This window comes from Harpegnathos saltator, unplaced genomic scaffold (assembly GCF_003227715.2).
Source record: "Harpegnathos saltator strain DR-91 unplaced genomic scaffold, Hsal_v8.6 scaffold527, whole genome shotgun sequence".
In the NCBI taxonomy this organism is placed as follows: domain Eukaryota; kingdom Metazoa; phylum Arthropoda; class Insecta; order Hymenoptera; family Formicidae; genus Harpegnathos; species Harpegnathos saltator.
Window position 1 is genome coordinate 118,717 of NW_020230346.1, and position 23,065 is coordinate 141,781.

The following is a 23,065-nucleotide window of genomic DNA, read 5'->3' on the forward strand; positions in this document are numbered from 1 at the left end:
AAATAGGCATTTGTTTCCAACTTGACCTCCTTTCCATTCGAGTAAAATCTTTTACCAGCGAGCCACTGCTTCAGTCGGGGAAAAAGGAAATAGTCGCTGGGGGCCAGGTCTGGAGAATACGGGGGATGCGGGACCAATTCATAGCGCAATTTCTTTAATTTATCGGTCGTATCGCGAACCGAGTGAGCTGGAGCATTGTCTTGGTGAAACAAAATTTTTTTCTTTGCCAAATGTGACCGTTTGACCTTGACCTCGTCGTCCAATCGATCCAGTAATGTACAGTAATATTCTTTATTGATAGTTTTACCATGTTCAAGATAATCAATGAATATTATGCGCATCCCAAAAAATACTGGCCAAAACCTTGCCGGCTGATTGTTGTGTCTTCGGGCGCTTCGGACGGCTTTCACCAGGCAATAACCACTCCGCTGACTGCCGATTGGACTCCGGTGTGTAGTGATGGATCCATGTTTCATCCATTGTGACAAATCGACGCAAAAACTCCTTCTTATTGCGGTTAAACAGGGCCAGATTTTGCTTTGAAAGTCGAACACGTTCCGCTTTTTGCTCAATTGTCAAAAAACGCGGCACCCAACGCGCGCAAAGCTTTTTCATGTGTGAATATTCATGAATGATATGATCAACGCGTTCCTTTGAGATGCCTATGATGTTAGCTAGCTCACTCAATTTCATTTTGCGGTCATTCAACACGATTTCACTGATTTTCTGGATGTTTTCTGGAGTAACTGCCTCATTTGGCCTTCCTGAACGTGGTGCATCATTTGTGCTCGTACGGTTACGACGAAACTCAGCAAACCAATATTTGATGGTTGAATTCGGTGGGGCAGATGTGCCGTAACATTTATCAAGCCATGCCTTTGCTTCAACAGTGTTTTTTCCCATCAGGAAGCAATGTTTAATCAAAACACGAAATTCACTTTTTTCCATAGTAAAGATAAATTCAGAGGTAACGTCACTTCGAAAGCTATAACTTGTACACGAGTCGACGAAATATCATGAAATTTTTACAGCATCTAAGTTAAGGTTGGTACTCTATAGGAAATATAAGGATTTTTAGTTTGTGGCGCCATCTATATGTCAGGCCAAAGACTTTTCAGCCCATGTAGTACTTCCCAGTTGGAACTAACGTTTATTCGACTTGAATGCGATGTCAAAGCGGTTGATGACATGTTGAGTTGAATGGAGATCGATTTTGGCACAATATCGACCTGTGTGATTTTTAATTTTTCCCAGGGTATATTTATTCTAACTACCTGCCGTTGTGATTCTTATTTATCACTACTAATCAACGATAAATCAATCATAGCGTTGTTTTGACGTTGTTTCGATGTCATTTTGACGAATCATTCCTGACTGCATTACCAGTAATACTTTTACTGTAATACTGTAAAAGGACCTGTAACGTTTTTTTAACACACATACGATTGCATTGGCTTCGAAATCACATTAATCGTGTATTTAAAAGGTACGGTAATTAATGCGATATTTATGCATTTCGCTAATAATAAAATTTCTTTTTTAATAAATGAGGAACTCTTGTTTCAATTTGGATTTCTTTGAATTTGTTTTAAATTATTTTGCTGTTTGAAGAGAGATTAACTATTATAATATATCGTTAAAAATCTAAAAATGACCATGGAATTACATACACACACATTTACTGGTTCACTAATATATATTGTATTAAGTGTCGCATCTAATATTGTTACGTTATTCAATATTTATTTTTTCAATATTAACTCCTACACTCGGAATGCCGGCACAGCTGGCATAAACATTTACTTCGGCAACTCGGAATGCCAGCTGTGCTGGCATGAAAAAGATTTAAAGACAAAAAGCAATGAAGCAATAAAATGCTATGATAACAACGGCATCGCACTTTAAAAAGCTATAAGAAGTAAAATTTCATAAATTTTTGTCAATAAATTTATGTATAAATGATAAATTTTAATTATGTAATGTTTGTTTTTCTCAGTTGAAAAGTAATCGTAAAAAGTAAATTTTTCATGACTTATTATATAATATTTATAATTGTCGAAGGAATTTATAATTGGTAGAAGGAAATGTGAAAATATTCGTCTGGTGCAAAGGATTAATATGTTATAACGTTCTGCGAATGTTATAAAAATATATTACATTATATGAGGATAAGTTGCAAGAATATCGTCGAAGCTATTGGGATTATTACGTGCCGCTCGATTATCAAGTTAAGCAACGCCTCAAATGCCGTCAGGACATTGAATGATGCCGTTTCGCGCTGCTTGGAATCGAAGTTACCGAAGAAGGATACGAAGGATAGGTAACGTTCGAAGGTGTTGCGTGCACGCGCGCGTGTGAGTGTGTGTGTATGTGTATAGCAATCTTCGGTCACTCTCTCAGCAGGTGAGAGGCGTGAAAAAATCAGGACTAATTTTTTTATAAACCTATACGGACACATTGACGTTCCTTGAGTAATAAATTCGATGTTGAAATGGCATTGAAAAAACAGCATTGCAGACATATCGAAGACATGTCTACATTTATACGTGTTTCAACGTCGAATTAATTCGAATTTCGACATTCGGTTTTCGACGTCGAGACGACGTTTTTTCCGACGAATTATTTCCGACCAGGTCTAGTAGGAGGATTTTTTTACGTACTCTCAAGGCGTGCGGCGAGTACGAGAAGTCCACCGGCTCGCACTTCCAGCTGTAGTTGTTGAACCACACACCGTCCACGCCTTCCCAAAACAGCCAGGTACTGATGAGAACTTGCATGAAGTTGTAGAACACTAGGACGTTTTTTAATTGGTACGGCTTCCGGTGTTCCATATGTCTCGGACCCCACGACAGCACGAAGTAGAGATATCCGATTATGATGCTAGCTCCCGGCACAGGCGACGGTATGAGAAACCAATCTCTCGTCCGGGGATCTGAAAGGGGAATTTCGTGTGCGATGAAATCGCGTTCAACGGCGAATTTTACAAGTCCAGACATTTTCAGACCGGCGATAACTTTCGCGCTTTCCTCCCCTGACGAAATCTTCGTCACCTTGAAGTATCCCACGAAGTAGCTACTTCATCTCTAAAATTCGTCCCCTCAACAACGGCGAGCTGTGGTTTTTTTTATCAATGATTATTTCGAGCGACTCTTTTCTTTTTTGTTCCGGAGAGCAATTATGCGCTGCGACGCGATGAAATATGATAGATACATTTCATCAGACAATAACCGTGCCTTCTTTTTTTATCCCGCTCCAATTTTAATATTGAAGATTTCCGTGAGAAAGGAGAAAAACACGATCGACTTTCTCAGAAGGCGCGGAACGAGAGACACATTCCGCGGGGAAATCAAGCCTCGTTATGTTATTATAGGAAATCACGAGATCGGAATTATTGCGATATTCATGCACATGATCGAGCTCTATTTGCTCTGCAATCCACGAGCTCGATTTTTCCGTTCGCGAGTAAAAAAGGTTGTAATAACCATACCATGTTGTTCGCGAGTAAACGTACAATTACGCTCGCCGTTTTTATAAAATGACGATCAAAATCGTCCTCAGATACGACCGGTCGCGCGCAAGCTTACCAGACAGATCGTGGAACACATGGTGATAAAATCGCACGACGGAGTTGTTGTAGATGTTGGACATCCTGTCGGCCGTCAACGACACGTTAGCGTTCATCGGGAAGTCACCTGAAACCGAAATTGATAAGAAGCCCGAGATCGACTTGCAAATCTGACGTTTCGCGGCAGACAGATGAATGCTCGGTTTGCCTTCCGAGCTGCCGCCGCGTCGTCCATCGTGGATTCGTTCAGGGTTGGGAAGTAACTCGTTATTTCTAACGAAGTTACAGTTACGGTTATTTCTTTTTTGACAATTATAACTTATTAACTTCGTCCCGATTCGTTTTCCATCTGTAACTGTAACTGTAACTTAACTTTAGTTACATTTGTTTGATAATTAGTAACTGATTTAATAGTTACTTTAATAGTTACTTTATATATTTCAAACTTGAGTTTTTGGCAGACCAGCACGATAACGCGATGCTTCATATCCAATAGGCACACATTATTCTGGCTGCATTTGGAAAACGTGCCATTAACGTCATCTATTTTTATCGTTCATTAGATATAAAACAAAGATAAAATGACGCAGTAACGCTGATAGTCTCCTCTTCAAACGCAATCTGTATTTCTTTTAAAAATATTGTACGCCTATTGGACATTTTCGTTGCGCGTCGCCAGTCCTTATTTGTTAACATAACTTGCGTTCAGCGTGAAGTGCGCTGTGTGGTTTCAGTTATACAAAAATTCAAGCAAGAATAAAACATCTCAATCTTCGGAGAAGGATTGTAAAATGCCATGGCTATCATATGCAGAAATATTCGAGTTACAGCAAAAATTTGGAAATGAGAACAACTGGGCATTTCTCTGCAAAACATGTGCTAGTAAAAAAATTATTCATATAAATATAGAACTTCAACTGCAAATTTAAGAAACTATATGTGAGTAAGTCTTTATTTATAAAATATCAATATATTTTTTAGTGAGGGAATCTAGTTTTTGATGTTAAGATTATTTTTAGTATTTATTATCCTCATTAAATTGATCCACGTTCTTATAATTGTTATTAATAGTCTTAAAGAACAAATATGAATTGTTTATTTAAATTAATGAATCTAATTTGTAAAAATTACATACGATATAAGGAATATATATAATAATCAACAAACTATTTTTATATAAAATTAAAGGAATTTATACAATTATGAAATTTAAAATAATAGCATAATTATTGTAAGAAAGTAACTGAAAAATAAACGACTCGTTACTTTCTAAATAATTATAACTGTAACATGTTATTTTTGAAAGTCGGTAACTTGTTACTGTAAGTAGTTACAGTAGTTACTTTTTCAGTGAAAGGAACTGTAACTAGATACAAAGTAACTTTCCCAACCCTGGATTCGTTCCCGACACACATGTTTCATGGACAGTTCACCCTTTCGCGGAGAACAATTTGTAACTTTTTGTTATTATTATTGCTGTACCGCCGTGGAGTATCTCCGTCCTGCTTTCGATGAATGGATATGTTGCATATAACGCCAGACGCGATAAACTGAAAACTGTCGGTCGATTTTCACGTTTTCCCGTCCGTGTCGCGTCGCGTCGCCGTTGCTCGCGCACAAAATGCCAACCCACGGCACGCGATCCATCATAAGTTCTCCCGTTTTACGTCGTCGTTAAAGCGACGAGGTTCTAATTGAACACACGCGGTATTCCCTTGCGCAAGGTGCGTAATTTGCCGATTGCTGAAATTTGCATTCCACCGGCAGATCTGCGTGCGAGCTGATCCGGCACTGATATCCGGACCGATCCGGGGGGGGGGGTAACGCGGTTACGACGGGAAGAGGAGAAAAACGGAGGCAAGACGTAAAAAAAGGACAGAAAGACGGCAAGGGCCCGTTCATTTTCGCGGAGCCGCAATGACAGGTCTCTCATTGCTACTTGCCCAATGGCAATGTTACAGCGTTGGGAAAAAAGGCACGTGCGAACGTGGACGTTTAGCGTGACGTACGAAACGATCTTGTTAAGTCTGTTCTTTTTTTTCTCCTCCTTCTTTCTCTTTCCTGCGATGCCAAGAGCGGTGACGAATTGGTTTGATGCAATCGACCGATCGACCGGTTCGCGCGTGCGTACGTGAGTGTGTGCATAGCACATTAATTATTAATTATATCATAATTATTATTATAATTATATTATATTATTTATTACATTATATTATAATTAATTATTGTATATATATAATATATAAATATATAAATTAAATATGAAGTACAGGTTTTAAATCGGAAGTGAGTTGTAAAAATTTGCACTCAACGGTGATCGAACGATGCTTGGCAAGATTACAAAGTAAAAGAATAAAAGAGAAGAAAATAGACCTTCTAGAAAATAGAATTTCTTGATTAGCGTCTGGTTAACGTCACAACGCTAATGAAACAGCCCGTTTGAAAGCAACAATTGAAGGAGAGAAGTAGTGCCGCATGTATACAAATTTATCTGCCACATGGGATAATTAGCTTAGCCCCTTAATTAACAGCGCGATGATTTAACAATGATGGAGACGAGCGGCTTTCGTTTCCTTCGCCTGATTTCCTCCCTTCTCGCTATTGTCGCGTATTCGAAATCGCGAAAGAATGCGAGAGCGCGCAAAGATAACTTTGCGGACGAGGTCGATTATTTTCGTTACGCTCGAAGAATAATCGACTGTGCGGGGTGGTTCAATCTACTCACTGCTTACGTTCTCGCGGTGCTTCAAAACGCGTCGTCATTCACGACGCGAAATACCACGCCGCGCCCCCACATGAAGCCGCGACCGCGCCATTACGGTTTAATAATCCCGTCTTTCGTCGACAATTAAATCTGATTTCTGTAGGTGTTGACACACTTTTCACGCTTGTCCGGCATTGCTTGTACGTGCATTTGGCTCCTTCTCGTGATTATTAGTGCTGTTAGTGCTATTATCCGCGTGCGCCGCAACCGACGCAGCAACTACGCACAGGCTGCACTTTCCACTGCGGAACCGAGAGTGGAAGCGTTGCCGGCGCGCGAACGCCGGATGACTAGCCGGCCGTCGCTTATCACTGTGGAAAGTAAAAGCGGCGACCGAAGTGAAGAGAAAAAGACGCTATGAAACGGCGGACGCGGCGTGATTATAGTAGAGATTCGAGTACGAGCAACACCGAGTGGCGATTCCACCACGCTCGAGCGATCTCGCATTAAAGGACGCTGCGTCGGCTGTCCGACGACGCATGTACGCAACGAGGTGCCGCACGCCGAAGAGGCACCGTCGCGAATCTCTCGATGGTCCATGACCGCTTCGCTCGCGCTTTAATCGTCCGTAAAATGCGAGGGATGTTCCGGGCGAATCACGACGCCACATAGTGGTACTGAGACGGAAAAAATTGATTTTGTCAACTTCCAAATTTTTATTTAATTGTACTACAAAAATAATGTTTAAAGATCTAATATATCAATACTAAATGATTTTTCTTTTAGTCTCCCCCTTATTAATATTTTCAATCGACAATACGATTCAAATATCGTATTAAGTAGTATTTAATTTTGATTGTGTTTTTATATTTTTTGATCAATAAATCATAATTATATTTATTATAAAAATTCAAATTAACTTCGAATCTTCTTTAGAAAACAAGAAATAAATTTTTATTGATTATATTTCTGCAGAAATATTGCTTAAAAATATGTCTTTTTTAAAAAAAGGAAATATAAATTGGACGAAGCATTTCCTTGTTACCTAAACCTCCTCAAAATGAGATATTTGTCTAAAATAGAAGGTAATCTTTCTAATTTAAAGAAACATCAACATCCAGCTGCGCATATTTGTGCAACTGAAAGAAATTCGAATTTTTATTCGGAGATGTTATGCTTGAATTATAGACTTATACATACACATAGACTAATATCATTCAAGAAAAATTAGTCGCTTAACTACAAATGAAAACATACTGCATCAATTATTAATTTCATCTGATCCATACATATTTAGTTACGAAAGGAACCAGCAAAAAATATTTTACCATTAAATGAGGATGCGAAATCTCTTCTCGGAAATAAAAAAGCTGATTGAGATAGATTTAAAAATTTTTTTATTCATATATATATATAATACAATATATATAATAAATATATTTCAATAATAAATATACATAAAAAGAAAAACAAAATAAAAAATAAAAATTTAATACATTTTAATTGATAAATTATTATCTTTAAATTAAAAAGAAATCATAATTCTATCTGTTTAGATTAAAAAGTTACATAATTTTTTCCGAAACTATGTGTTTTGGCACTACTGTGCGCCGCGTCGTCGGCGGTGAGAAACTCGCAAGGTGGAAAAAGAAAAAATTGTATATATATAAAACGTATATAAAAATATGTATATAACGTATATATAAAAATTTTATATATAAAAAAGTATATTATTTTTACATACATATTTTTATATACTTTTTATATGCATGTAATCTTTAGGAAAAATTATATGTACAATATATAAAAATATGTATATAAAAATTATATGTATTAGGAATGTGATTTAGTTTCTTTTTTTTTTCTTAAAAACTGATTTACTTAAACAAGATAATGAATACCTTAATTAAAATATTTTCCTTTGCTTTCTACTTTTCCGGATATTTCTAACCTTTTCCCATATTACTGGCAAGAGATGAATTCCGCGATGATAGAAAGATTCTTTTTTGGAATCGATTCAATTTTCAACAAATTTTTGCACTTGTTCCAAGTTATGAAAGTGTGTATCCTCTAAAGCATGTTGCATCGACCTAAACAAGTGCTAATCGGATGGAGCAATGTTTGAAGAATACGCAGGGTGCGGTAAGATTTCTTATTCCAGCTCTAACAGTATTTGCATCACTGATAATGCAACATGAGGTCGAGCATTGTCGCGAAGAAGGATCAATTTGCGTCGTTTATTCGCAATTGGTGATCGTTTTTAGTCCAATGCTCGCTTCAATTTGTATAATTGTTGTCAATGACGATCAGCAATGACAGCTTCATTCGGATTTAACAGTTCATAGTACACAATACTTTCTTGATGCCACCAAATATACAGCGATAACTTTGAGCCGTGAATATTACGCCTCGAAATGGATGTTGCTCGTTGGATCAACCCATGATTTTTTCGCTTGAGATTATCGAGATAGATCCATTTTTCATCCAGTAACAATTCGATATAAAAAATTCTTCATTTTCTGTCTAGCGGTCAATGAAATGCAAATGTTCAACCGATTCGCAATGGCATTTTCCGATAATTGATGTGAGACCCATTTTCTTTCTTTGTAAATCTCTCCCATATCATGTAAACGATTAGTAACTGTTGTATGATGAACATTTAATGCTCTGGCAAGTTCTGAAGTGGATTGTATTGGATTTTCGTCCAATAATGCTTGCAAATCTACATTTTCAAACTTTTTTGGTTATCTCGAGTGATCTTTGCCATTAACATTGAGATCACCATTTTTGAGTCGTCTAAACCAATATTCACTGTCTTAATTGATGGAGCACCCATCAATTAAGAGCATCAATTAAGCATCACCATAAGTTTCTATCAGAATTCTATGACCCTTAGCCGTCGTTTTTTCTGATTAAAAAACCAAAAGCAACGCGTGTCGAAAATGCTTTTTAGCTCCATTTTTCAGATAGTATTAACACGATTTTTACTGCGTCTATTCTCAGTAAACGACTAAATATCATGGATTAATATTAAAGCATTAAAAAACAATAGCTGTGACTGGAATGTTTTCGACAAAACTTTAGTGCCGTTTCTTGCAAAATCCTCAAAACTAAATTCACATTCCTATTATATACGTATATTTTTTATATACATATTTTTATATACATTTTATACACATATAATTTTTCTTCCTTTCACACCGCGAACTCTTCGTCACCGACGGCGTCCTGATTCACTCAGGATATTCCTATACATACGTAAAAATGCACGCGCAGTGCATATTTTCTTCGCAATTTTTCTCGCGACTTTTCACGGATGGACGAGTAATCGTAATTCCCGCTCTTCTTCACGAGCTACTCGCGCGAGGACATCACCGCCTCCTCATCAATCGTAATCGTAATAGCGGCGTGTTTCACTCCACACGCTCGTCACATCCCCGGTCTCTAAGTAGCGTATATTTTCTTAAGAATTGCGCTGCGTAAATACGCGTGTCGTAACGCGTCCTCTTCTTGTCGTGTATTAGCGACGCAACTACCCACGTAACCTTGCAAACCGCGCGCGCGATTCCACCTTGCGGGCTTCGAGCGCGGTGAGTTAAGCACCGCATCGGACGTTCTCTAAAGACAGCTTTCGCGTACATTCGCATTACAGAAATTCGGCACGGCAACGGACTCTCGTTCTCGGATGAGTTAATAACCGTCCTTCGTTTCCACATCGAGACGCACGGCTACTCGCGCTCGCTTGAACAATTACCCGATAACCGCGCGAGAAATACCGTAAGAGTAATAAAAAAGCGGTGAAGAGGAAAAAAAAGCCTATCATTTAGATCGCGCGATCGGGATCTTTATGGCATAAACATGGTTTCGCACTCACGAGTCTGTCCGTCTCTCTTCTGTATTCTTCGCTTCTCGTCGCATTCAATAATCCCGGAGATTCCGTTCCACCGGTCGTCGGATTAAAAATAGTACCGCGGCAAGTCATCAGGGAAGGCTGCGTTCACTCGGCGATAACTCGGCTTCTCGCGACGGACAGATCAACAGCTCGTCGTGCATTATCGTTCAGCGGAGCGGGGCGAATCGTGGCGAATCTCGGGAAAATTGTAAAATCGCTCTCGCGAGCTTTCGCAAAGCCGAGCATTACGACAATTGTATAATGGCTCGCGCGCGCGCGGCAGATTGTTGCACGATGCAACGTCGTTAAGTTACACGCGCGCGCTTACGCAAGATTTTTCATTTTAGGACGTAGGTAACCGGTTTCGATGTTATCGCCGGAGGTATATATCTATCCGCTAACGCGACTCCGCGCGTTTAATTTACCTTCGCGAACTTAGCGAACTTTCGAGGCCCCCTCGCACGCGCGCGTTCTTTCGAGTTAATTTGCCATTTTCTCCCGTCCCCCACAGGTCGCGATATTAAAAGAGCGAGGTGCTAATCGCGCCGGGCAAGACCGACGGATCTTCTCCTTCTTCCACGCGCTTCCACGCTTCAAGCGCGTCAAGTGCGCCAAGCGACCTGCGATCACACTTGTGCGCGCGACGTTCGGTCATAAACATGAATCACGCAAAAATTCGTACGCACACATGCGACGTGTTCACAGCGTGAATCGTTTATTTTCTCCGGCAAATTATCTAAATTCTCCGCGTAACGACTGACGAGACGACCCATCGAGAACGTTATGACGACGCAATCAAACGCGCTCTTCTGTCCGCAATTTCGAAGTCTACCGCGTGGAACCGTAAACGTGGACGAAGAAAAAGGAAAAACGACTCGGTTTGTATTGCCGATCCTGCACGGTGCTGCTTTTCTTTTCTTTTTTATTTTTAAGTTGAACATGTTTAACTTTGTTGTTGCAGCAACCACTAGACATCGTGTCTTTTAAAGACGCTAGCGAATAAAAGAGTCGAGTGTCTAGAAGAAATTTTTACCAACGGATTCGCGACAAAATTGGGCAACTTCGATCAACTTAGACGTCTTTTAATTTTCAGCCGCTGGTGAATAAAATCGAGCGTCTAGAAGTTTTTACCAGCGAATTTCAAATTTTAAATTTAGCGTCTAGGGGAAGTTTTTACCGGCGAATTCGCTGAATTAAGAAGCTTGCTCAAAGCGGATAAAGGTAGCACTATGTATGTAAATTGCCCTTAACCCATTAATGCCGACTGGGACAGAAATTTCGCGTTGATTTTAATGTTATGAATTTTTATGAAAATGCTCAAAAATTTTAATCCAAAGTACATTACTAGGGGTTTTCAAGGTCACGCTTTCCAAATCCGCTGCGAGAATCTTAAAAAAATGAGTATTTGTATTGATTTGTAACGGTTTTTTTCCAAAAGATGCGATTTTGTCTCGTCAATTTTTTTTTAAATCACGAATTTCATCTTGATAAAAATATTGAATATTACTGAAAAGTATTCCAATCGTGTCCTCGAGACTTGTAATTTCAAAAATAGATATCTGGACGTCAAATTTTCTGTACTTTTCAAATCTGTAATAAAAAATATAAATTTTGCATTAAAAAATCAACGTCGGGCCCCGTTAAGCCCAAAAGTACATTCCCCAACCAAATTTGGAGCCTACCACATTAAAAAACTCGATCAACAGGACAAGGACTTTTATTTTAGATAATTTTTCATAAAAATGCACTTATAACGAGTTATTCGACCGAGTTCCCAAATATCCGGCGATATCTATGATGATACATGCATATGATCGCCATATTGAAATTACTAAATTGCAAAAAATTTCAGAACCACATATATTTTAAGTATAAGTCTCGAGGACACGATTGGAGTACTTTTCAATAATATTCAACATTTTTATCAAGATAAAATCCATGATTTAAAAAAAATTGACGAGAAGAAATCGCATTTTTTGGAAAAAGAATCGTTACAAATCAATACAAATACTCATTTTTTTATGATTCTCGCAGCGGATTCGGAAAGAATGACCTCGAAAACCCCTAGTAATGTACTTTGGATTAAAATTTTCGAGCATTTTCATAAAAATTCATAAATCATTGAAATCAACGCGAAATTTCTGTCCCAGCCGGCATTAATGGGTTAAACGCCGCGTTTTGCAACTCGCGCTTTCGTCTATTTATTATCGGTATTCGCGCGTATTACATTCCCTCATTGGCACATGAGTTACCGAGAGCCGCCGCGTTTTACATAATGAGCACTGCTGGCGCTTTTCCCCGCCACCCGTTTGTTCGTCACTGGCGCCGACCGCGCGAAACCCATAATCACGCACCTCAGAATTCGTGCGCGTTCAAGTGACCGACAATAAAACCGCGTTGCGAAAGATGCGAAGACGCACGGCGATGATTTGTCATTTTCAACGGCAATGACTTTTTCAACTTACGACCACGTACGCGGCTCGCAACTCTCGCCGTTCTCGCTCGTGCAGTTTAGCGAGTACGAGCGGGCGTTTAGCGTTCACCCGAAAAAAAGTATTCTTCTGTAAAGTGATTTTTTCCATAATTTTATATTCTAAGCGAAGTCTTTTACAGAAAAAGGATACCTCTTTCGATAAAGCAATTAAAGTGAAACATTTATCTAAAAATTATTAGACATTATTCTAACTATTTTCCTCTTATTTCCAGAGAATTTTCTCTTGTATCAATCAATTTTCCTCTTATATGGAGAGGAATATGTTGATTTGAATGTCGGCTTTTTCTACTCAGTCATGCTCTACCTCCGGACATAAACAAAAAAATAACTATATGCTCATGGGTCAGAATATTTGGAACGCTTTTTAAAAAAGGTATGCGTGTTGCTGTAACATATAACAAAGATAATTTACTCATATTTGGTCAAATACAGTTTATAATCTATTGCAAGAAGTTGAATAATATATTCTTTCTTTTAACTATGTTTCATACAATTGGTTATGATGAACATCCTTGTAGCTATGAAAGCCATAACAAAACTGATTGGAAATTTATTTGTTACGATGATCTTATTTCATTCGTGCCTACTTGTTATAGAACTGGAGCCAGAAGTACATCTATACATATATTACTTTTTGCTATACATTATAATAATTTTTTCAAATTAACTAGTATAACCAGTGAGAATAAAGTACAGGATAAATAATAATCCTCTTAAAAAAAGATTAAATAATCTGTATATAAGAGGAAATTTATATAAAATCAATAAAATTTGCATTATACATATTGGGGGCTTGAATAAGTTCTCGCTGTTTCCCGACAGATGGTGTTATTTTAGCCTTTTTGCAACGGGCAATATTACAGCCAACTTCATCATGAAGTTCCACCATTAGGCTCGAAGTGACAATATATGTTATTCCGCCGAAGCATAAACAACATATTTTTTCATAGCGTTAAACATGTCGAGTTTCGTGCCAAAAAAAGAGTATTTGCGGGGAATTTTACTGCATTACTTTTTTAAAAAAAAATCTGCAGCTGAAGCACATAGAATTCTTGTGGAGGCTTACGACGACCATGCTCTGTCGGAAACAACATGCAGAAATTGGTTTAGATGCTTTAAAAATAATGATTTTGATGTTGAAGATAAAGAACGGTCTGGCGCACCGAAAAAGTTTGAAGACGAAGAATTGGAAGCATTATTCGATGAAGACCCATGTCAGACGCAAAATGAACTTGCAAAATCATTAGGAGTTGATCACACAACAGTTGCCAAACGTTTAAAATGATTATTAATTAGGAATGATTCAAAAGCAAGGAAATTGGGTGCCGTACGAATTGAAGCCGAGAGACGTTGAACGGCGTTTTTCACGTGTGAACAGTTGCTCCAACGGCAGAAAAGGAAAGGTTTTTTGTATCGTATCGTGACTGGCGATGAAAAGTGGATACACTACGATAACCCGAAGCATAGAAAATCGTGGAGTAAGTCCGGCCATGCATCAACATCGACGGCAAGGCCGAATATTCATGGTTCCAAGCTCATGCTCTGTATGTGTGGTGGGATCAGCTGGGTGTAGTATATTATGAGCTCCTCAAACCCAACGAAACCATCACGGGAGATCGCTATCGACTACAATTGATGCGTTTGAGCCGAGCATTGAAGGAAAAATGGCCGCAATACGAGGAGAGACACGACAAAGTAATTTTGCAGCATGACAACGCTCGGCCACATATTGCAAAACCGGTCAAAACCTATTTGGAAACGCTCAAATGGGAAGTCTTACCTCACCCACCATATTCACCGGACATTGCTCTTTCCGATTACCACTTGTTCTGATCGATGACTTATGGCCTGGCTGAGCAGCACTTCCATTCTTATGAAGATGCCAAAAAATGGGTCGATTCGTGGATAACCTCATAAGATGAGTCGTTATTTCGACATGGTATTCGTATGCTGCCAGAAAGATGAGAGAAAGTAGTGGCTAGCGATGGACAATACTTTCAATGACATATTCTTTACTAATTTTTTTAAATAAAGCATTCATTTTCACGAAAAAACAGCGAGAACTTATTCAAGTCCCCAATATAACATATGATTCTTCTAATTTTAAGAATAATGTATTTATAATATTTTAATTTTAAAAATGAGTGTTTATAATATTTTCCTCTTAATCTTAAAGGAATCCTCTTGAGGCCATATATATGATATAAAAATAAAATCCTCTAAATTTAGATGATTTCGCTTGTTCTGAAATTATCTTTTTTTGAGTGTTCAGACGATCTGCACGCAGATCGTCGCGCTCGTCGGTGTGTCGCGTATGTGCGCTCGCACGCGCGCATCACACGCGTGTGATACGCGCGAGCGCGATCGTACTTGCCGTCAAGAGACCGACTGCAGTTTCACCTACTATTGCGACACCTGCTTCCTTCGCTGTTTCACTTTTCCCGCCTATCGCTCACGCTCATTCCGATTTGCCCCCCTCCCCTCTCTCTCTCTATCTATCTGTCTGTTTACCTCCTCCTTTCACAGACGCACTCGCCTCCCTCGCCTCATCCTGCTCGTCCGCTTATGACGAGTGTCCCACACGGTCAGTCGGTCAGTTTTCACCCTCCTCCTAATAGCCCGACTTAATTGGATATATTACGCGTAGAAAAATATTTTGTAGCAACTATTTAGAAATTTTCCGTTACAGAGCTTCGGTTGTAGTAACGGAAAATTTCTAACCGCTATTACAAAACGGAAAATTCTGTTTCGCGAACCGAAGAACCGTCGCCACATCAACAACTGCTTCCCGCTAAAGGAACTCAAATTCTCTGTCTCGAAAATACAATAGGTGACCAAGAAAGTTTGTGCCGTTTCTACGTTTTGTCATTATCAAACTGCACATGCGTACACTATCAATTAAAGGTGTGGTTATGTATGCTTAACCCTTTATATCCTGAACTAATTTACCTAATACCTCATTAAATTTTTATGTAATTAAATAATTTTTGTCATATTATAAACATAAGAAATAGAACAATAAATTTTATGATAAGTTAATGATTAAATTTTAAAGTGATATTTATTATGAGTATGCAAAAGTTTCCATCGTTTTTAAGGCAATATTTTTTATTAATTTTATTATAAATGACACAGTATCTTTAATCAAACTATTTTCTGGCATTATCTACTATTTTTTTCCCACTTTTCAGACAAAAGATGGATACTACGATAAAAGAAGTCTTTGCTTTTAGAATGAATGAAATTATCAATAAATTGTTGCACTTTCTCAACATTGCGAAATTGTGTACCAGGAAGACTGTGCTGAATAGAACGAAATAAGTGAAAATTCGATGGGGCAATATCTGAAGAATATGCCGAGAGTGGTGGGACTCTTCTCATTGCAATTTCATTAAAGTTTCCCGGGTCGTCGATGCAACGTGGGGCCTAGCATTGTCGTGCAGAAGAATCGCTTTGTTTTGCTTCGTCGCAAAATATGACCGCTCCTCGATCAATTGCTCATTCAACTGCCTCAATCGTCGACTGTATAATTCCGCGGTGATAGTCTGAGATGGTTTTAACAGTTCATAATACAGCACTTCTTGCATGTCTACACCAGATACACAGGAGGACCTTATGATCATGAATATTTCGTTTTGGACTGCGACGTAGAGGGTTCTCCGGGACTTACCGACGATCTTTTACGACTGGGATTGTCGTAATAAATCCATTTTTTGTCTCCAGTTACAATTTGATGTAAAAAAGACTTGTGTTTGTATCTATTGAGCAGCAAAAGACAAATGGTGACTCAATTGGCAATAGCATTCTCGGATAATTCATGGGGGAAATCATTTTCCTGCTTTTGGAATTTTCCTCATTTCATGTAAGCGTCGAATTACAGTGCTTTGATTAACACGTGACCTTTTCGCAAGTTCTGCACTCGATTGAGTCAAATCTTCTTGCAATAACGTTTCCAAGTCATCCGAACTCGTTTCTTGCGGTCGTCCGGCATACTTCTTGTCTTTCAAAATAGCCATTTCTTAAAGTGTTGAAACGACATGAACTTTCAGCTATCGTTCTCTCACCATAAATTTTGCATATGATCCTCCCCGCTTCGGCAGCTGTTTTGTGCTAATGAAATAAAAAAACATATAGTGACGAATATCCCAGACAGCACACGAATGTCCGTTGGACGTCCGTTATATGTCCATTTTTTACAAAAGACGTCCATAGGACGTACGTTCGGGAAGAGAATGTTGGCGCAGTTCCCCTGACTCCCCCCATCTCGGTCCGACTGGTAGACATCCCGCAGGGGTTTTAGTGAGTAAGAGTCTCACATAACCCTCCGCCCCTCCCAGAGGGTGGTTACCCCCATGATGGTTTCCCCTGCGTTATCAAAAAAAAAAAAAGGACGTACGTTTGTTACAATTTCGGACATAGGACGTCCGATGGACGTACATCGGACATTCTACAAGTCCAATGTCCAATAAGGACATCCTTGTTACGTCCAATTTACGCCCACAGACGTAAATCGGACATACGGACATAAATTGGACATGAAACATCCATTGGATGTCCGGTGCTGTCTGGGATGCGTCTTATCGACTTCCATCTTCATACGAATTAAAAATGTTTATGTCAATGAATATGACTTATTACGCATCAGTTTCTAATGCTGGTTGACTAATACTGACATAACCTAGCAAAAATGCGTCGCAACTTTCATATAAGTAATTCACAATGCCATCTATACGTGAACGGTGGAAACTTTTCCATATGCCTAAAATAAGCACAGAAGGAATGTAGGAATGACACAGAAAAAAAGTTCAAGAACATACGAGCGTTTTTGTTAACAACTTTTAAATAAACAATGAGCGACGGCTAAAACCTTTTGAATATTACTCAGGAGGGTGAGTTCTATAACATATGTCAACACATTAAGACCACTCTAAATGGATCCTCTAAACGCAATATTCACCAGGGAAAGTTTCGATCGCTGCAAATTCATGAACAAATTGATATAACTGCGATTCAGTTACATCAACCGTATAGTTTTCTGCTTGTACAGGCCACGTATCGAGATTTTCTACTCCAATTCAGCGATTGTCTGATTGACCGTTGCGCCATGCTCGAAGTATCTGCTCCATACTTTGGAGGTATCCGCGATTAGCCACGCATTGCGACATCCTACGAGAACAAATTGTACAAGCAATTGCTGTGCGAACGAGCAAGCATTCGCGCGCAATCTTGTATCGGCGCGAATCGCGTTCACGGTCAATAACACGACGACGTCGACGACGACGACAAGTAGTCTAGCGCGACGTCTGAACGAAACGTGCACGTGATGAAAATTCCGCGAATTGCAGCAATCTCGGCGAGAAAATCCAAGCCGTGTCGCTAAATCGGGAAGTCGCCTGGCCGCGGTGGGATTTTCTGTGTCAGATGACAAACGGACTATCCACGCAAGCGACCCATTCGATCCGTTCCACGTCTACGTCTGCCTCGCACGGCTCGTTCCTCCAGCTTGACGTTTGTTTCTAGTCAACATCGAGTAGCCGTCGATTAAAAGTCGACGGAACACTAACCCTTAAGGACTTGAAGCATCAAGCGGGCAACTATCAGCATGCAGCTCGATGATCAAAACTCGACCTATCGGCGATTATATATCGAGTCGATCAGTCGTGACACGCGACACGAAATAGTCATCCGGAAGGATAACGGAAAGCAGTCGGCGATAGAGATTTCAGTTTCATCGTCCTCGGCGAATCTGAGATCCTCGCTCGTAGACGACGAACGCGTGCTGCGGGCAAATGTGTGTCACTAGGAACTCACCGGTTGCTCTTCCCGCCGGAGCAGCGTGTTTCTGTGCCACGCTGGTCCGGAGGGCTCGAATACCGGTTTGCAAGTAAGTCATGCACCTCTCGCTCATAATGCGAGTCGGCGCTGTCTGCCGCGACGTGCATCGCGGGTTTACTGACCAGCGATGTGCCCGCGCGCAGGGACGGATGTGCAACTCGAGAAATTGATCCTTCTCGTTCGCACCACTACATCGCTGCGTAACTGCCGCGACGATTAATCATTTAGCGATAATTATCGTAATCTGTGTCGCTTTCGCGATTTCACGCTTACTCCCACTCACTCCCGACTGGGCGTCGCGTAATTCGCGTTCGCTTCGGCACCTCGAGATCCAGCTGACAATCCGGCAGCGAGACTGTGCAGGGTATTAATCAGGGTTGGGAAGTAACTCGTTACTTGTAACGAAGTTACAGTTACAGTTGTATATTTTTTTTAAGTAACTTAATTTCGTTTCGTTTTTCATCTGTAACTGTAACTTAACTTAGTTACATTTGTTCGATAATTAGTAACCTTAATTTAATAGTTATTTTAATAGCTATTTTATATATTTCAAAGTTAAGTTTCTGGCAGACCAGCACAATAACGCGATGCTTGATATTCAATAAGTATACAGTTATTCTGGTTGCATTTGGAAAAACGGAATCTATCTTTATCGTTCATTAGATATAAAACAAGGATAAAATAAGCAATAGCGCTGATAGTCTCCTCTTCGAATGCAACCTGCATTTTTTTCACAAAAATTATACGTCTATTGAATATTTCCGTCGCACGTCGTCTGTCCTTATTTGCACTGCGTGGTTTCAGTTATATAAAAAATTCAAACAATGGATAAAACATCCCAATCTTCGGAGAAGGATTGTAAAAAATATCAGTGAAAAAATCTAGTTTTTGATGTTAAGATTACTTTTAATATTTCCAGTATTTATTATTCTCATCAAATTCATTCACTTTCTTATAATTGTTATTAATAGTCTTAAAGAATAAATATGAATTGTTTATTTAAATTAATGAAACTAATTTGTAAAAATTACATACAATATGAGGAATATAATGATCAACAAACTACTTTTATATATAAAATTGAAGGAATTTACACAATTACGAAATTTAAAATAATAGCAAAATTATTGTAAAAATGTAACTGAAAAATAAATGACTCGTTACTTTCTAAATAATTATATAACTTTCTATATAACTGTAACATGTTATTGTTGAAGATCGGTAGCTTGTAACTGTGACTAGCTACTTTTTCAGTGAAAAAAATTGTAATTCTACTAGGTGCGCAATTAAGTTTCCGGGTTTCTTTGATCAATGAAAAATGGAAAATTTCAAGAGAAATACAAAAAATGGTTTATTCAAAGTATCGTCCCTCATTAGCTACACATTTTTGCCATCTTTCTGGCAATACATGAATACCGCGACGATAAAACGACGCGTCTTTGGACCGAAACCATTCATCCAACCAATTTTGCACTTCTTCGAAATTGGCCAAGTGTTGCCCAGCCAAGCCATGCGCCATCGACCGGAACAAGTGATAATCGGAAGGGGCCAGGTCTGGCGAATATGGCGGATGCGATAGCAGACCCCATTTCAGCATTTTTATGGTGTCCTGGACGATGGAAGTGCGATGGCACGGAGTGTTGTCGTGCTGCAATATCACTCGTTCGTGTCTCGTGTCCCATTCTGGCCGTTTCTCGAGCAATGCATGGTTCAAATTGATCAGTTGTTGTCTGTAGCGATGCCTATTGACAGTTTCGCCCGGCTTCTTTTCAGCAGCTCATAGTACACGATTCCTTTCTGGTCCTACCAAACGCAGAGCATTGTCTTCTTTCCGAAGCGATTTGGCCGTGCCGTCGATGTTGGTGCTTCGCCAGGTGAAAGCCACGATTTTTTGCGTTTGGGATTCTCGAAATATATCCACTTCTTATCGCCAGTAACAATTCGATGCAGGAAACTCTTTCTTTCATGCCGCAAAAGCAAAATTTCGGAAGTGGCTCTTCGATTTTCCATCTGTCTCTCATTGTCAGTCAACTCATACGGCACCCATTTTCCTTCCTTTTGAATTTTTCCCATGGCATGTAAACGTTTGGAAATATCTTGGCGAGTCATGTTTAATACCTCCGCAAGTTGATCTTGTGTTTGCGTATCATCTTCATCTAATAACGTTTACAGATCGGCGTCCTCAATTGTTTTTGGTCCTCCGGAGCGCTCCTTGTCCTCAGTGTCGAAATCGCCACTTCTGAAGCGTTTAAACCAATCTTCACAGGTAGTTTTCGATGGTGCATGTTCGCCGTAGGCCTCCTCAAGCAAACGACGTGCTACAGTTGCACTTTTTTTCGAGTTAAAGCAGAAAAGCAAAGCTTACCGCAAATGCTGTTTACCAGGTACGTAAATATGAAACTGGAATTTTTGTATAGAAAATACACGTTTATTGTATGAAAATGATAAAAAATATTTTATTCGAAGTATTGCCCATCGCTAGCTATACATTTTTCCCACCTGTCTGACAATTTGTAGATGCCACGCCAAAAAAACTGTTGCTCTTTTGTGGCAAACCAGTCATCGAGCCATTTTCGTACATTTCCGTAAGAAGTGAAGCGCTGCTAAGCAAATGCGTGTCCCATCTATGCAAATAAGTAGTAATCGGACGGAGCCAAGTCTGGTGAATAAGCCGCATGCGAAAGTATTTCCTAACTAAACGCTTCAATCGTTTTCTTGACCAGTTTTGCTGTGTGTGATGATGCATTATCATGAAGCAAAATCACTTTGTGTTGCCTTTTTTGATATTCTGGTCGCTTTTCACGCAAAGCTTGATTCAAATCGATCATTTGTTGTCGATAGCGTTCAGTATGAACGGTTTCGCCAGGTTTTAGTAGCTCATAATAGATCACATCCTTCTGATCCCACCAAACACAGAGCATTGTCTTCCGTCCATAGCGATTTGGCCTTGCAGTCGATGTCGATGGTTCGCCTGGAGTTACCCATGATCTTTTACGCTTAGGATTCTCAAAATATATCCACTTTTCATCGCCAGTCACAATTCGATGGAGAAATGACTTTCTTTTGTACCTGCAGCGAGCAGCATTTCGCAAGTGGTTTTTTGGTTTTCCTGCTGTCTTTCATTCAGTTCATGTGGAACTCATTTTCCCATCTGGATCTTTCCCATGGCTTTCAAACGTATGGAGACAGCTTCTCGTGTCACATTTAATTGATCCGCGAGTTGTTGTTGCGTTTGAGCGTCATCCAACAATGCTTGCAATTCGCTGTCTTCAAACTTTTTCAGTGGTCTTCCATGTTCTTCGTTTCTCACGTCAAAATCGCCACGTTTGAATTTGTTAAACCACTCAAAGCACTATGATTTACCAAGAGCATGCTCACCCTAAGCTTCGACAAGCATTCGATGCGATTCTGCAGCAGTTTTCTTCAAATGGTAACAGAAAATCAATGCTGTCCGCAAATCGTAGCTTCCAGGCACAAAATTCGACATGTTCAACGCTATTACAAACTATGCTGTTGTATGAAACTTGTATTGTTGTGAGTTGAAAATATTTGTCAGATGTCAACAAATGGAAATTGCGCCAATGACACGGTTTGACGGTAACTATATTGATAGCTAGGGGCCATCTATGGGCAAATTCCGGTTTCATATTTACAGACCTGGTATTTGGCAGAAAACTTGACATCTTCGTTGTTAGAAAAAATATTTTTGCGTTGCGATATGTGTTGGTATTACGACTGGTTATTGTTAACAGATGTCTAAGCTATAAAAAAAACACAACTTCAGACATGTATGTCGACTACATGTGTCGTTAGCGGCATCCATGTGTGAAACCCGGAAACTTAATTGCGAACCTAGTAACTAGATACTTTTACAAAGTAACTTTCCCAACCCTGGTATTAATGTCCTCTCGTTAACATGTGCCGGAATAAAATTAAAGCGACATAAATTACAATTATCATGAAGACGCACACAAGGAAAGACGAGACTCCGCTATACGTATCGGCCGGAATGACACGTTCGATGTCGTCTAATCAAATTCGACGAAAGGTGCGCACAGCCCATCAACTGTTCATAAGGAATCTCTCTTGAGCTGGATTTCTCTCTTGAGCTTAGCTTCGTGCAACTTTGGATTATGCCGGAGCGAAGCAGCCTGTTGCAAGCACGTAAAATTCAATTTTGTCTTTAATTGCAGGATATTTTTAGTAACCGCAGGGTCGTCTGCTCTCGCGTGCAGGCTCAAATGCTAATACGGCGAAACCGACAACCGACACAATCCCCTTTGCAAGCCTGCGCAATGTGCCAATCGAAGTCGTTCAGCTCGCTCGAAGAGTCGCTTTTGGCGTCGACGCGCTTGAGACATCGCAGCGGCAGTCTTGAATGTCTCGTGAACAATTCTCTCTTCGTCGCTTGCGCGACGCTTGCCGCCTCTTCAGATTCTTGTTATTCGGAGAGAAAATTATTTGGATTTCATCGCACATTTTACGCGTTGCGTTATCGCGCGATTTCACGGTCGTATAGTGAAGTACCACGAGTCTCCGGCGAATCTACGTCGTAAATCTACGCGTGGCGACACG

At 39.6% G+C, this 23,065-nt stretch overlaps 1 protein-coding gene across 1 annotated transcript in view; it reads right to left on the reverse strand.

The window, feature by feature from the left end:
- Nucleotides 1-23,065, reverse strand: part of sit (stuck in traffic) — a 40,060-nt gene that overhangs the window by 7,108 nt on the left and 9,887 nt on the right. The window contains exons 2-3 of the mRNA XM_011153005.3: nt 3,585-3,692; nt 2,661-2,932 (exon numbers count right to left, since the gene is read on the reverse strand). Of these exons, the coding sequence (XP_011151307.1) occupies nt 2,661-2,932; nt 3,585-3,681 (369 nt within the window). The 5' untranslated portion in view covers nt 3,682-3,692. The remainder of the gene's footprint in view (nt 1-2,660; nt 2,933-3,584; nt 3,693-23,065) is intronic.